Raw genomic sequence first — 17,041 nt, forward strand, 5'->3', positions numbered from 1 at the left:
GAGAACTTGCATGTGTAGAAAGCAACAATAAAAAGAAACCAAGGATTGAGCAGCATGAGAACAGATAGAACATGTTAATCATTATATAAGCTTTTTAACACCAAATCAGATTATTTGCTGTAAATGGATTTAGTATTATCTATAGTAATCTGCAATGGTCAAATAGCTGATAGTAGATAACATTCAAAGAAGTATATATGCCAATGCCACGGAAATGTCATATGCTAAACGTATTTATGTCATTTGAGCGAAAGTACAATACATTATCATTCTGTGCTGTCTAAATTTAATAAAAAGTAGAATGTGTGAATCTATCATTTTTATTTACTATCTATCAAGCCTGCAAGCATTTACACACTATTGCGCGCACAAACGAATACCGAAAATGTTCTAACATTTTTGCGAAAATATTGCTAGAGCAGCACACACTGGGAGAAATCCAAGTTTCACAAGAAATCTCAGCATAAAGATGACCCTCCCTGCTCCTGCCACTTAGCAGGATTTCTACTTTCGCTTTCAACTAAATGTGCAGTGCAGTTTGACGCCGGCTCAGCAGTGACATGTTTCATTGAATCCCAGTTCCGGGAAGAGCCCAGCACATTGGCATACAAAGGCTGCTGCTGACTCCTACCTCAGGTAAGTTTTTAATTTTAAGTACCTATAGCAATGATGATGGACTGCATAGTGCATGCTGATGTGACAATTTCGCGCTGAGTCGTCTGATGATTATCAGGCTGCCAGCATTTTTTTTTTTTTACTCGGCATTCGAGTGACTGACACTGATCGACACTCTAGGTGTGTGATTTTTATTTTCTCTCAGTGCCGTACGTAAGAACACGTTTTACGTCCCAAGTTTCCATTTCGAAACAAAATTGACTTACACAGAGATCATTATAGAGGACACTTCCGTCGTCTTCATTGTTCTTACAGTTGCCCAGCAGCGGAGTACCCATTTAACGATTGCGAAGGCGAACTCTGAAGCCTATTCTAATTAACATATGTAAATAACTGAGGCTATAAAAATGGCATAGGAGTTAGGGCACAGGTCTGTTGTGACCATAGAGGTCTGTCGTTTAGAGTATGGCCAGGATTAGGGTATATGAAGAGTGGTAGAGCTTAGGTATGGATCCCGACGCAATATATTTTTTTTAAGTTACCTTTCTTTATTGCGCAAGTCCCTTCAGTGGCTAAAATAACTGTTGATGTTACTGATTATATTCAATCGCTGATCGAAGTGAGACTGATCGAGATGGCATTTTTTGCACACATACACGTAAACTACATTATAGTGTCGGGTTGATCGAGTTTGTAGAAAGACTGCGAAGATGAAAAGCTGGTATAACTAGGAAGAACAGATAATAACTATTCTCGTTTTTTGGCATTCTTCTCATTCGGATCGACATCGAACAAAGTCTTGTCCAAGTCATTGTCGATGGAAGCGCCGTATATAATAGCTCAACGATATATAGTGCTTACAGGGGCCGTAGTTATCAAACGAGGGTAAGGTGTTTCCCTTGGCTAACATGGGGAACTCGAAAAAAAACGTATTGTTTCCGAATTTATAAAGGTGTGTCCAAACACGCGGACACTACTTCAGGTTTCTTTACCCTAGGACACCTTTGCCACCGCTTTATAAGTAACACGTCTAGACATCGCTTTATAACTTCGGAAACAAGACAATTAATTGTCCTTGAATTCTCCGAATTGCCCCAGGATATTGTTTAAAAGCTATCATTAATACAGGGCTTGTTTCATTTTATTGTTGTTTTTGAAACAAATAAATGTCAGATACTGGAGATGTGTATTTAGTCTGAGGTGCATGAAAGTCAGCTCAAGAGCTTGAAAATGGAAGAGGATTCATCTTTTCTCAGATTGCAGATGGTCTGTGACATTGTGAGTATAGACAGAGAGCTAGTCAGGGCGCAGTCCTGTGTCAAATTTCATTTTCATTTTTCGGAGTCAATTGCTAAAAGCAATTAAATGATCGAGTCCCACATATTTTTCCCCAGAAGTATATGGAATCCATACGCTTTTGGGATTTGTAGATTTAAGTGTGTAATGTAGAGAAAAAATGGGTTAGTCTTACACTGTCAAAACTAATAAAATAAAAGGCCATGTAAAATCATTTCCCTAAACATGGGTGAATACTCTCCTCCCTAACACACTTTCATTGTTGAGTTACATGCATTCAAACACTACAATGAACAAAAAGATGTCAACAAACGGACTTCAGGATTGTGCATGGACATGCTTATGTTGTTAAGTCTTTATCTAATTGTAGTGCTGGGACTATATATATATGCACTAATAAACCTGTTTATTATTTTACAAATTTGATCTCATTCTAATACTTGTAGGTAGGTATCAATTGTATTTGCCCAGATTTGGGAAAATAGTATCTTGCAAACAGCAATAAAAATAAAAATAAAGATGCTTGGGAGCAAAGTCATTCAGAACATATATATAGTCTACAACTTCCCTGTAGCCAAAAGGAGTCCTCCAGCCCAATTCAGTTGGTATTGGATAAACTGTAGATGTCCATGACATCAATTAACACAAAAGCAAACCCTCCTAAATACATTACAACACTCTTTTTTATTTATAAGATGATTTATTTGCAAATATTTATTATAACATACTAATGTTTATTAACAAAGGATTATTGCTGGTATACCTTATGTGGTTAGAACTTAAAATGCTAACAACATTGCAGACTTCAGCGACAATGCGTTCTCTGGCAAGAGTACGGCTGACATTCAACACTATCGTCCTCGACGTTAACAGGACAGTTACCACCATCATCTAACATGAAAGTAATATATTTCTGTTGTCTCGTTTGCTTGCCTGATACTAACACATCATATGTTAGCAGTAGCCACTTTCTAATATTAACATCATTTTATCAAAATATCCACATCCTGATAGTAGCATCATTTTATCAGTATCCACTTTCTAATACCAACACGTTATTTGTATCAGCATCTTCTTTTTACTTCTCCCTTTTTCTGCTGTCATCGTCATATCCATGTCATTGTATCCTCCAGGGTCAGTTCCGAATTTCATGATTAACTGACAAAACAAAAGGACACGACAAGTGATGAAAGTGAAGTTCTTGATAGGGAATTCAGTTTTCCAAATTAGTTTGCTAAGGTAGCTTTGCAACCAACTTCTATGGGGTTTTTTAACAAGCGTTATGTAAGCTTCAAAAAAAGAGAGAGAACTCCCGTACAGAACAAAAATTCTGACTAGTCTCCCTTTAGCAGCGATTTAAATCGAAGTGTACAGATGGCGACTTTTATGTCACAGATACGTGCCCCAAACTCTGCGTTCATAACTGATTAGAAAACATTCCTGTGTCTTTCGAGGTGGCAGGGTTAAGATTACATAGCTAGGGAAGAAATCGCCGTGATGCTCTGGTACCCTTTATCTTGGTACCATAAAAAATGTGCTTATTTGATTTATTAATTGATGCATAGTTTATTACTATATCGTTGTCTGCGATGAATAGTTTCCCCGCATTTTCTAAATGAAAGCACGTTATCAAAAGCTCATCTGATAAACTAATAGCCTTCTAGTTGATTATATTTGTCATTATTTTATATTTGTCAACATGAATAAGTTTGGAATATTCCTTTCATATCTAATGTCAACGGCAGTCACGTGACGTCAATAAGTTCACATGTGAGCGCATACACGCAATACTTCACATGCATATTTGTCTACCTCTAATTACTCTAATCCCACACCGTTTCTACCTTCGCATAGCTGCGGGCGTGGACACACACACACACGAACATACATGCGTGCGCTTTGTTAGCTTAAGAGATAAATGAATGATAATTACTATTAACAATCACTATATTTCAAACACTTTATTTTGCATTATGCCTGTCACCGTGAACGACTGGCTTGTGTACTTAAATGCGTCGCTGATATCTGTTGATGCTGATGACTTTTCAGAAAGTAAGATCGACCGGTTTATTTATTCATTTTTGCAGACATCTGTCACAATAAGGCAGTAGGTGGTGCGGCCCGGAACAAATGGATTTTCTTTCCCTTAATGGGATTTTATCCTTCATGCTTGGTCTCTGCTGGAAAACCCGAGTGAGTCAACAACGCTAAGGTCGGAAGGAACCGACTGAGCAGTAAAATATACTACGAACTTTTATTACTGGACTGCTTTCAGACGGTTTTTTTTAAAATTAACTACTAGAATGAGGCGTGTGTGTACAAAGCTTCCGGTTTAGTCACATTCATTGTTAAGTTTCTCCAAGACTTACAGCGGAGAACTTCGCAAGAGGCTAAGCGTTGGTCTCGGCAGACAGACAGCAATCCACCTATACACGTCCGTTAATTAATATACCGTTGACTAAGATGAACAACTGGCCTCATCTGTCATATTTAGTTTATGTCACCAATCTTTTAAAATAATTTCATAAGAGGTTTAGATTATTGGATGCAAGCCATTCATTTCAAATATACTTTAAAATATGTAATTTCGGCAACGGGTAAATGAGGTTTTGGAGCACCTTTTTATTAGGCAACTAATCATTCAGTACAACACTAGAACTATGTTGACAATTAATTTTATGTTACAGCTGACGGCGTCAAACAACATTCCAAACATTTGGCCAATGGAAACTAACGATATTGCCTGCCTCACGCAGCCGTGCCCTGATCCCAAAAGCACAGAATGGCAGCACCTTCAGGAGCTCTGTTGTTCTCAGGGTGGAAAATTTCACTGTCAATCGAACGACCTTTCACTTAGCAAGCGACTGTGCATGGAGCCCATAGAGTGTCCAGCAGGTAGGAAGTTTTTAGTTATTGCTTTCAAAGATTTGTTGGGTGTTACCTTGCCTTCTACCTTCGGGCAGATAGTCATACCCTCATAAACTAAGCCACCCTTTCTAACAAGGCAGTCGCCTTCTGTCATGCAGACATCCACCTATACAGAACATTAGCTTGTCTGGTAGGTGTCTGTTTGAGCAATGTCGACGTTGTAAAAACGGAGATAAGAATAAACGAGGATACTTATACAGCAAACGAAGCAATAAGTTCTTAAAATATGAGCGTCACAATACTGAAATTCAAAACTTCACAACAAATTATATATGTTTGTGTTAATTATTTTACACACAAAGATAAGGTATCATCAATAATGCTTTCAATCTTTCCACATTGTAAGCAAGGGCACTTTCTCCCTCCATCCATTGCTATCCCCCTTTCATCTCTGTCTCCACTAATTTGATCCATTTCCCTCTATCCATCCTTTTCTCGATCTGTCCTCTCACTTGAGGTCTCGCGACCTCACACATCACAGACTAGCACGAATTCAGTATTTCGCAAGATTTATGACCTGAGCAATTTCTACTGCTACCGAATTTACACTAAGGCGCTCACAAAATGTAGTGTGTGAGAGAAAGACAGTCAGAGAAGCAAAAGGTGTAAAAACGCGACTAATTTTAGTTACATTTTAAATTAGTTTCTATTTTTAATTAAAATTTTGTTTCTTGCTTTGCAGGATTCTATGCGAACATCATGTTAGTTTCGTGGCCATTTACAGATGAGTCTCTGTGTCAGCTGTGTCCACTCACTGAGTTTCAGCCAGCCCCTACTCCATCCCATTACTTCACTAGAAGTCATTGTCACAAGAAACACACGCAATGTCCATTCCCTCAGACTCTTACGGAACAGTTTGGAAATTCTACCTCCGAATTTATGTGTAGGTGCAACTATTTAAATGGCTACCGACCTGTCCCGAAGGCCAATCATGACTGCAAAGCTTTTGCATCATCCTCAGACTGTGTTTGCAAGCTGGATCCATGTCCAATTGGCCAGACACTTAATTCAACAGGTATGGATAGATATTAAAAAAGTATGTGTTTTTAGGTAGGAAGGCATTTTTTCAAATGCATTGATACGGTATTGTATCTACTGACATTCAGTGATGTTTTGTTACGTGATCTTACATGTGACAAACTATGTTAATCGTAATACCTTTTCAGTCACACTGTATTCGCTTTGCTTTGAACTAACATGATACTAATTTTTATAATTTTTTTCCTTTCCCAGATTATACTTGCATAAAGCTGACGGCAGAGTACGTAACCTTTTTTCCCAATAGTTTCCGGTCATTCGTGATTAGCAGTTATTGATTCTATCTGAATGCGTGTGCAAAGGTATATGAGTGTGTTGTGTGTATTAGGTATAATTGTATCGGCAAGGAAATAGAGTTTACTTCTTCATTTCAAAATCCATTTCCAAAAAGAAGAGAGATTTTCTTCCTTCACATACCGCTACAAGGCTCATTACAGACAGGCTGTGAATTAATGTTTATTAGCAATTTATGAGATTGTTTAGCATATGCAAGTTCACAGCTCTTGCGTATTGCTGTGAAGGAGAGATTAACTTAAATCTGTTTACTGATTACCAGACGATCCAAACTCTTACAATAGAAATAGTCTACATACTTGAAGAAAATTTAGTAAGTGGGAACCAAAACAGCAATACTACTGGGTGATCGCTGGGTAAGCATTTCAAAAGTTTGACGCGTTAGATTGACTGACATCACACATGCATGTTCTGGACTTCTCTGCAGGGTTCTTGAAGATGTGCAAAAGGAAGCATCTGAAAATCTGCTGAGTAATCTGGACACGCTTCAGCAGCAACTCAAGCGTTTGGTGGACATAACAAAAAGGCTTGCAGGTAGTATATGGATACAAATTCAATGATATTGAGACAGACTAGTAGTAGTAAGTTTTTCTCATATATTTCTATTCCATAGATTATGTTGCTTTTTCTAATGATTATAATTTTTATCACATAAATAGGAGAATCCTTTCTGGTCCTTTTATTTTTTTCACATTTTTAATTACTTAGTTTGAGAAGCCACTTTGCGGTCCAGTGGCGCAATGCTTGCGCCTTTCGTTAATACAGTGAGGATTGGCTGACTGGTTTCAGATCTCGTCTCGGGCACGTTGTTCTTTCAGTGCATGTGGCACCCGTTTACAGGGCTGGATGCCCAGTCTTCAATGTTCGCGACATGATCGACCCGAATTTTACTCTACAGTGCTCGTCCAGAGCTGGAAAACAAGAATTATTTTGTAGCACATATTAAGAGGCAAGTGTTGGTGCTGTCGACTGACCAGGCACGAAGATCCACTCACATTATCAACGACGGTTGCCGCGCACACAAAACACTGACAACTAAGTCGCTGGGGATGCGCGACAGGGTCTGATGAAGCCATAACATCAAGCTTCCTAAGATCAAGTTTACGACTTTGCAAATCCCTTGTCGACTTACAAGTCGATCTCTTTTTACGGATGTGAAACGGGTCCTCTCCTTGATATGGAGAGGAGAGTTCAGGCATTCGATATCAAGTGCCTGAGGAGGCTGCCTTGGATCTTGTACAATGAACATAAATGGAATGACGTGTACGAAACATGGTGGCCACACTCTTGGGACACCAGAAGCCTCTACTTGCATCAAACAGCAAAAGCTGTTCTTGCTCGGATATGTGACCTGACACGACACTGTTGAAGACTATTGTTCAAGGTATCTTGGAGGATGATCGAGGCTGCTTATGACCATGAAGAAGTGGACTGGTAGTCCTGTGCAGGACCTGCTCACTATCTTCCAAATGAGTGGCTGGCCTTGTCAGCTGCTATTCATGTACTCGCCTCGAGCTATATTTGGACAGACTTAGACACAACGTACATACTTAAGTGGCTGATGCTTTAGTATGAATACGATAAGTTTATACATCACTTTTTCATGTTATATTATGTGGTGTATACTTTCAGTTGGAGGTCACTTCATGTCTTTTAACCTTGATCTTTACTGCCTTATATAAAGTAAAAACATCATTTTCTTCATTAGAGATAGCGGAGATAGTCTTCCTCTTTCTTTATTCTTTATGTTCTTATTTATTATTATTACTGTTGCTGTTGTTGTGCAGAACCACCGAAACAAGCTGAATATCAGTGGAAGGCTGCCTTTATTCCGTTTGGTGAACCAATGTGCTGTGTTGAGGAAGGGAAAACCCAGCCTCCAGTGACGTTTATGTCACCGTACCCTTTGTATTTTCTTCAGGACTTTTCTTCCCATCCTTTTGCTCTCATTTCCGAAGACGACCTGTGTGTGTCTGTTTCTCCAATTAGTCTAATTGCAGGTAAAAAGATTTTCCCAAACATTTGTTTAACTGAATGAACCAGGATTCTTGTCATTTTAAAAACAAATTACAATTTTATTTTTAAGAGATCAACAAAAGATAGTTCTACAATTTCAAATGATTTTACATTTCTTATCTATCCCCTCACTGTCTCTTTCTCTTTTCTGCTCATCGACATCCCCCTCCGCACAGAAACATATTGCCCATGATGAGTGCTAATACCACTAGCAAAGAGTGTTGACATTGTTGTACACATTCCCCTCGGCCCAAGCTCACGTATACATATAAGTCCAAAGAATCCAAACAACGCGGCCCATAAATTGACCTGAAAGTTGATCAGTCCATGGGCATGGTTTTTACGGGCCGATATATCACAAAATTACGATGAAAGAGTTAATCGGTTCGGAATTAACAGAATAATTAAGCCAAAACTGACACCTGATTGAAAAAGTGTCTTTGGTGTTTGCGAGCTGAACTCAACATCCTGCTGTGAGCTGATAAGACAAAGGTGATGACAAAAGAGAGGAATAAGCTTCACGAGAGAAGGGTCGGGGTTTGCCGGTGATCTTACTACTCGTTAGCAGCTAACTATAAAAGACCACAGGTCACGAGGTTTATAAGTGTATTTCGTTGGAGAAAGGCCTGTTGTGGCAAGTCCTGTATTGTCATGACTACAATACTACGCGCTGTGGGGAAGAGTCGATAACTAATATCAGCCAGTTGAGTGCACGAGGGGAAATTCCTAGTGCTCGGGGACTTATCAGCATTCGTGATACATCAGTGACTCAAACTGCTCTACGGAAGGGGAGGGGAGGAAAGATATATCGACAATGTGCTCATCAAATATTTTAGAAAGACTAATAATAATAAATTGATGCCTTTTTCAGTGTTGACAATTTTACTCATCATTGCCGTTGAAAATATCCAGCTTTTCTCCAGAAGTGAAAAAAGTGAGTACTTCAAAACTTTGTATAGATCATATACGGTTTTGTTTTTCATTAATGGTTAAGTACCATCTATTAACAGCACCAAAAAAATCAAATTATTCATTTATGCACACAGTATGGAAAATATTTTAGTGTATGTCAATGAGCTTAGGATTGTAATATAAGAGGAACTTGAAATGTTTGTTGTATAGTAAAAACGTAATTCCCGCTTCGTGAAGGGGATATTTACACTAATACAGTACAAGGTTCGCACGGAGGTTTAAAAGTCTAAACGAGTTTTGAGACCAGCCCGTAGTCACCCATGTCACCCATGGTTGTCGTGGTGTCAAGCATGGCAGTCTATTATTTTGCTCGACCTCGTGGGGGAAGTTTATGCCAGGATGCTGCTGTTCAGATGGTTGATGATCTCTTGGAGTGAAGAAATTATATCCTTTCTCTATACACATTATATTTTACGAACAGGGTTGGTAAAGGTGGGTCAAAATTCCAAACCGATTTCCCTTTTTTACGTATCTACTTTAACATCTACATCCATTGGCAACATAAAAATGATATATTTGTGAATTTTTACAGACAGCTTTGACTAAACACTTTCTTATTTTTCCTCTTCCCTTGTTTATTAAAGTAGTTGGTTCATTTTTGTTGTTTTGTTTTTGTCCAAGACTACAATTCCCACATTAAAATCGTCAGTATAGTGTTCATATGTAGAAAGTATGCATCTATATTTTTTTGTTTTAGAGACTCAAGTGCCACATACGTACATTCGTTTGTCTTTAACAACCAAGAAAGCCATGGGAATAGTTCAGAAGGAAATCGAAAACATTCTACCTTTCCTTGAGCGTCATTACGGACGTCTTGTTGTATCAGTTAGCCCAAAGAAGAGGTCAGTAATAACAATTTTAGATCATAGTCATGTAAAGTCCGTGTGGCTGTCTGCTTATATGTAGGTTCCAGTGTGTGCTTGCATGCGTTTTATTGTTATCAATGCTAATGACTACTTTGTTCAGAATCGGTGTGTTTTTTCAGACACATTACGTTAGTCGTGAAACAAGGACAAGACCAGACGCCATTTCCTCTTCGCACATTTCTACGAGATATTTTTAGTCCACTTTCTATGAAAAACCTAAAACGCTGCGAGAAAGAGGCTGACCCGCCAGTCAAAGTTTTCGTCCTTACAGGAATGACTACAGGTAGTGCATTTGCGCACGGTCTGTCAATGACAAGCATATGAACATTAAAGATATAGTAGTGTGCATTTTCTTTTATAAATCCAATTATTGAGCTTACTACAACCTACTATTTTCCAACATGTGGATGAATAACACCCCTCCGTTCTCGAAATATTCGTCTGTAAATATAGCAATGCATAAAAAGAGGTCAAACTCGTGATGTAACAACATGGATATGGGTAATTAATATAGTCCTAGATCTCCTATTGGCTGAAGCAACATAAAGGTATCCATATACCATCCTGACTTCTGTCTTTGTATGGCTATTGTAGACACGCATCTCGAGAACGAAAGAGGGGAAGTATTCATCAGATTTAGGTAAACAGTATCTTATCATAGTGCCTTTTGTCCAGGCATTTGAAAAAGGTTTTTCGCTCTATTAGACCTTTAAATTCAGTTTTCTATGAACGAAGATATAAGATACAAGACTGTTTCACCTTCTAATTGCATTAAAATGTTCACATATTCATTAGCCTGGTAAGGCAATATATGATGTAAAGTTATTATATGTAATACCTAGACACACAAGGAAATATAGTACATATCTGCATTCATGATCACGTTCGTGCACATACAAGAAAGTGAAATGAAAATAGGTAGACATTAGGTGTTCCACTTCATCTATTAATTGTGAGCAGTTGACCTGTCTGGCTCATTTTATTTCTATTTTGTTCTATGAATTTATAAAAAGGAATCTCGAACCCAGTGTATTTGTCGACATGCATTTTATTATTTGTCCCAGTCCCTCGTCGCTTTCATTCCCATCTCTCTTTCCTATTTTCTTTTAGTCTTTTTTAAACCACTATAGATCTTTTCTGCGATATACTTTCTTGATATAAAGATATAGAACACTAATAATATTTATTTAACTTCATTTTTGCAGACTTAAAGGAAATTAAACAGAAATTTTTAACTGCCTGTTTTCAAGAGAACATGGCACACAATAAAGGGGAAATAACGCTCCTGCTTCCAGAAAAGAAAACACAGGACGCCCTACTTAAGAAATTACAATGGACTCGGAGTAGTTTGAAAGATGTGTTTTCAAAATATCACCTACATCTTGACCTTGTTCAAGAAGGAAGCATAAGGTTCAAGCTTCGTCTTGCCAGTTGCCCAGAGACGCTAGATGAACTCGCCCACGACCAACGAATTATACAAATAACGCAGGATCTCTTCTTGCACGAGAGCTTCAGGGAACTTGCTTGCGGTCAGAATCTCCCTGTGCAGTTCACCTGCAGTGTCAAGATGGAAAATGTTTCCGGTAAACATAGAGATCATAATTATTCAAATTTAAGAAGCTATATAGTTCCAAGACTCAAAAGTGTAGCCAAACAAATTTTTACATTTACCTATTTCTTGTAGTTTCCATTTTACTTCTTTTTCTTCTTGATAGTCGACACATTTGTAAAGCAATTGTACTCATGCTTTGTCATAATTGCTTTTGTGTGTGTGTCTTGGGCTGCTCAGTTCTGACGGCGAACAACCTGTATGTCCAAATCGGGAAACACAACAAGGTGACTGTTGTTGCATCGCCTGGGCATCATGCTGACGGCGGAGAAGACGAGGAAAAGAACGAAGAAAGTTATATCATAATGGCTGATAACAGTGTAGATGTTACTGGTGAGCCGTAGTGCTGTTTCACGTTGTGAGGCAAATATAGCACAAAAACGATATAAACTCCTTTACATTTGTGCAAAAATATTCTAAATTAAAATTGCTTTATTGGTTTAGCATTTGGCCTTATAAAATATTTCAGTTTTTCAGTTTTTTAACGTTTTACTTGTTCTTTAATCTTAACAGTTTCTGTGTATTCTAGCCACCATAGAAAGCGTTGTAGCATTTCAAGTTATTCCACGCAAGAACCACCCCCAAGAACAAGTTCCCGACAATGGACGCCCTGGTAAATATTCTTATTCGATAATTATTAATATATTAATATTCCTATTTATGTGAAATATTATTAGCATGCAAATATTCATATTGCTATATAAACTGGTTAGAATGTTCCTGCTAATAGTTAACTCTGCTTTACATAGCTGTCAAAAGGGAGGTAAGCACCCTTTGACGTTATCCATGGATGCTTTCCCTTATATTTTTACCCATCTTGTTAGGAAGACTACAAAAATTGATTAGTAGAGGAGATGTACAGCATTTTAGACTTAATCGGACTGGACATGACCGCATTAGTGCCCACGAAATGTTGCAGCCACAACACTAAAGAAAAACCAGATGAAGATCGTAGTGAAGTGTGAAGACGAAAGACTGGCAATCAGACTGGAGATTGAGTGGTCAAACGTTCTGCCTCTTCTCCAAAACCACCACCCGGGGTGGAGAATGACGAGGTATTCCAAGAAAATACTGTGGGATCGAACTGCACGGGAAAATGTTGAGAGAAACCAGCTGCTGTCGTTTCTGTGCGACATCCTCGCCCCTAAGCGAGTCCAGCACCTAACTCGCAACCATTTTCCACACATCGATGTTAACGTGGGGGAAGAACTGCGCCACGCCATAGGTAAGTCAGTACAAGGTGCACAGGTGTAAAGTCATCTACATTCACGCTAAGGTTCATGCATCAACATTCACTTAGGTGTGTCTCATGCAAACAGAAACAGGTAAAGTTAATGTTTTAAAATTTTTTTCCTAAATCTTATGTTCTATATATATATATCTTTACTTACGGTTATCTTAAAGCGATTATCTGACATCATAAGGTTGAAACTGAATTGTGAAATTAAGCTGTAAAACTGTAAAGTGTTACTGTATTCCTTTCATACATCAGAATATTTGAAACAGAGAAATAAGTGCGTTTCAGTTTCCTCTTCCATACAAAAGGAGTTTCCACTATTATCACAGCTAAAAATTTTCGAGAGCTCAGATTAGACGTTTGTCAGTAAAACTTTATGAAATATTTAATTTGCAACATGAAAATAATGCTATATGGATACATTATAAGATGTCTTTTTTCTTTACGAGTATGGGTTTGATTTTGTATGGTTAAAAAGAGTAAATAAAGGAAAAAAGAAAGAGACAAGGAAAGGCTCGAGAAAAGAAGTGAAAAGTAAAGATAAAGATCTTTCTGAAAGCAAGGCATCCTTGACCTTGACTATGGACACGAAAGAATAAAAAGACAAAGATAACGGAGAGGAGTAGGTGGGTTGAGGAAGATGACGATCATACTTAAAAGGAAGAAATAATAGAATGGTAATTAAATAAAGAAAATGTCATTCGTATTTATGCCTTCGTAACATCAGAAATATGATCACGCAAAGAGCAATCGGTTTTGAAATCATTTCTCAAGAGCTGTGTGTTCCAATTGATATTTAGGTAAACTTTTGTGCTTGATTTCAGATAAACCACCACAAGTACAGCAAGTACAGCAGGTCCAGACGAGGCGCACTTACATTTGTCAGTCATTAAGAACTGCAATCACCCGACATTTCTACAAGATTCCGCTAAATGCTATCTTTTTTTGTCTCTTATATAACTTTCTCTCGATGCATTGGGAAGAACCTGAACAGTTACCTTTGGCTGATGTAACTTTAAAACCAACTGGTGCGCAATACACGTGGTTTTTTCTGCCATATCTTTACAATTTCACAACTATTTTTAAAGTTTAAAGATACCTTTGGTATATTAAGTTATATTTCATAAAAGTTATTTTTTGAAAGTTAGATGACTGAATACTTAAACTATGCTGTCCTTATATTTTTCTTGCTCGCTTTCAATTCTAACTCCGTTATCGTTCCCTTGTGAGCTTTAACGGCAAATGAACAACAAGCAACAAAGAGTAAATAAATATTTAGTTGAGATCTACTTTTTGTCAGCAGTGTGCTTTCTTTAACATTAACAATAAATGTGACAGCAGAAAAAAAGAATATCAAGTACAGATAACTGGAATGATAAACAGGAAATGTATGATCAATATAATTAGCCCTATCTTTACTCACGGCTGTTACTGTATCTGGCCTTCTCTGCTTGTACAGTTGCTGAGAGACAAAAAACATCTGTGCAGTCACTATAACATTAATTCCTCTGTATGCTCCGTTCATTAACCTTCCCAAAACACTCCCTTCTGATGTTGTTATAACATGAATGTCATGCTGTCTACGTTGTACTGCAGATGACTAACATATGTACACGTGTTTTGTTCTTGAGTGCACCCTGCTTCCACCCCACATCTCTGCGTCCTACCCACAACTTTCCTCTCCAGGCTCTTGTTTACTGGTGTCACTGTTTACGGAGAGCAATTTTTACCTAAATTTTGAAATTGTGCTGGTGCTACTGTAAGAGTATGTTTGGGATACAATACATCGACGCTGCTCGCTCTTTATATATTTTTACAAAGCCTAGTATTGACAACAAAGTGCGGCAGTGTATATTACTCAAACACTGCAAAAAATCCACCAGATACTCCACATGTTTGAAAAATGTTTGAATGAAAAAAAAATCAAGCACCACCAGCACTGTGACCCCAGATTGACTAAGATTGTTGTCTTCTGTATCCGAACGTCTGACGAAAGAAACTATTTTCTTGCTAGACTTTGTATCTGACCTCTCGTCACCTCCTGAAATATGAACACACGCACACATCTAATATATAATTTAAAGTTTGCTATCTATAATGAAGTACATTTTACTATGATGTCAAATATTTCCTCAAATGTTTTGCTAAAACGTTACAGGAACTCGAATCCTGGATCGCTCCATAGCTTGTGGTGAAGATGAAAAGGTCTTCTTCCGCTTTTCTGTTCTTTCTTATTCCGCCTCATGTCTGTTATTAGGTTGCTTTGCGGCGACCGTTAGTCGACAAATGTTAGGGTCAAGTTCCTCATTGCCTTTGCCTTGAGATGTTCCCCCTACATTCAAAAAAATCCGTTTGCACCTGACACCTTGCAGAATGAACTATCTCGACTGAAGATATTTTTTTAAGTTATTGTCCATTTACTCTCACTGACAGCCGCCAACCTTAGGAGATGTTTCGCAAGGAAAATATTCAAATATTAAGCAGTTGGAGCGACTAACGGTGTTTCAAGTGACCTACTTTATCGAGATTTTTTTTTGGTTATTTTCTTTATACTGGAGGCTGATGTTTGTCGCTGTCCACGCTATGGGGCGGTCCGGTTGCGTCTGTCACCAGTGCGGTGAATGTTGGCTGTCCTGGGTTCAGATCTCGCTTCAGGCACTGAGTTCTTTTTCTGCATGTGGCATCTGTTTACAAGGCTAACTGCTTTGCCGTGACATAGCCTCAGTTACTTGTTCGGTGTAAAACACTTGTTCCCCCTACCTTCCTTCATCCCCGCCATCTACTCAATGCCGCGCTAGCGTCAGAAGAAACCAAGTCTCATCTCAATTGAACACATTCTTTTCTCTTTTCACTGTTTTTTCTGGCCCCTTCTCTCTGACCAAATATGTGGACATAAAGAAACTATATATGGAATGCTTGAATATCTTCCTTGTGTTTTGGTCCCTGAAAATTCTTCCTTTCTCTTCGTGCAAACTTTCCTTTCTCCACGAGGTTGTCACCTTTAGGTCCAAGCAAACACCACCACCACCAGATGCGATAAGCCTACAAAAAAGAACTATTGGTCTAACTGAAGCTCTCCCACTTTGCAAATAATGTAACAGTGACTAGTCTAGAAGGGCACTGAGGTCAGATATCTCCACGAAAATAAAGGCACTAAAGATATCCTGGGCCACACAAACAGACCATTCCACTACACCTGAAGTCAATGAACAGGTATTCCGGTCTCCCAATGGCTACTTCAGCCTCATAATGACACCATGCAGTTTCTTTAAAGGGACTGGTAAGTGAGCTATCAAGGTGGATACTGACTTTCAAACTGACCATCATGAGGGATGAGGGTGGTCGCTTTGGGCACGAGAAGTGTCGAACTGAGGTACTGTTAGCAGTATGACCTGCACAAAAAGCATAATAAAATGCATGGACAGATGTGAACAGACTTGTCCTGAATGGGTCTACCTTTGAGAAATAAGGGTACATGGTTTTTGTCCGGGGGAGAGGGTCTGAACAGTTCGACTCCCAGTGCAACCGGCCTCAACACAAGTGAAGCAGATGGAGATTCATTCAGTTTTTGCAATGACATTTTAGTTTACACGCACGGTTGGTTCCGAAACTTTCTCGACAAGGACTGCTATATTGAAGTATGTTGAAACTGCATAACTATTACTGTTTTATACATTTATTCTTTTCCATACCAGTATTCTCCAACATGCTCAACTTTTCATCACCATTCTCACTCAAAATTTTATGACAGTCTCCAAACTGGGGATCGCAATGTTTTGACATTCCCCTCTCTACACACACTCTTTCGAGACTAACAGTTGACTCTCGAGCGCGGTTTCTATGACATATATGTATATTATTTACTAGGCTTACGGAAAAGTTTTCACATCGCTGACCTGATCCAATGTCTGTACCCGTCTGAATGCACCTGAGGGTGAATGTTTTCGCAGTTTTGAAAGCTCTGTGCTCAGGTGTCACCCAGTGTCGGGTTAAATATCGCTGTCTCATATTTATCACTTGCACGTTAACTTGATGTTTTCGGTTTTAAAGCCATCATCGCCGTCGTCATTATCGTCGTCATTGTCGTCCTCGTCCAAAGTGGATGCTGACACCTACCCTAACGCAAGCTTCACGCACAGGTGCCGATCGCTTTAGGTCATCAAAGGTATG

At 38.6% G+C, this 17,041-nt stretch overlaps 1 protein-coding gene across 2 annotated transcripts; it reads left to right on the forward strand.

The window, feature by feature from the left end:
- Window positions 1-495: 495 nt before the first annotated feature.
- Window positions 496-14,160, forward strand: LOC112565222. Of its 2 annotated transcripts, XM_025240559.1 has the most exons (16): window positions 496-636; window positions 2,714-2,813; window positions 3,999-4,104; window positions 4,599-4,806; window positions 5,522-5,854; window positions 6,073-6,100; window positions 6,599-6,705; window positions 7,959-8,171; window positions 9,059-9,121; window positions 9,857-10,001; window positions 10,145-10,308; window positions 11,231-11,608; window positions 11,815-11,967; window positions 12,164-12,247; window positions 12,554-12,859; window positions 13,696-14,160. In XM_025240559.1, the coding sequence occupies exons 3-16, from the start codon at window positions 4,042-4,044 to the stop codon at window positions 13,962-13,964; spliced, it is 2,514 nt and encodes an 837-aa protein (XP_025096344.1). In that variant the 5' UTR covers window positions 496-636; window positions 2,714-2,813; window positions 3,999-4,041; the 3' UTR covers window positions 13,965-14,160. The 2 variants fall into 2 exon arrangements, with proteins under 2 accessions (XP_025096344.1, XP_025096345.1); XM_025240560.1 differs by lacking the exon at window positions 2,714-2,813 and having other exon boundaries at window positions 544-636.
- Window positions 14,161-17,041: the final 2,881 nt, after the last annotated feature.

Source organism: Pomacea canaliculata, linkage group LG5 (genome assembly GCF_003073045.1).
Source record: "Pomacea canaliculata isolate SZHN2017 linkage group LG5, ASM307304v1, whole genome shotgun sequence".
Classification (NCBI taxonomy): domain Eukaryota; kingdom Metazoa; phylum Mollusca; class Gastropoda; order Architaenioglossa; family Ampullariidae; genus Pomacea; species Pomacea canaliculata.

What these genes read in the sequence shown, in the direction of transcription:
- LOC112565222 (XM_025240559.1), top strand. Translation starts at nt 4,042, where the DNA reads ATGGATTTTCTTTCCCTTAATGGGATTTTATCCTTCATGCTTGGTCTC. An exon ending in CCAGACACTTAATTCAACAG is followed by an intron (nt 5,855 to 6,072) that starts GTATGGATAGAT and finishes TTCCTTTCCCAG; the next exon opens with ATTATACTTGCATAAAGCTG. An exon ending in TGCATAAAGCTGACGGCAGA is followed by an intron (nt 6,101 to 6,598) that starts GTACGTAACCTT and finishes ACTTCTCTGCAG; the next exon opens with GGTTCTTGAAGATGTGCAAA.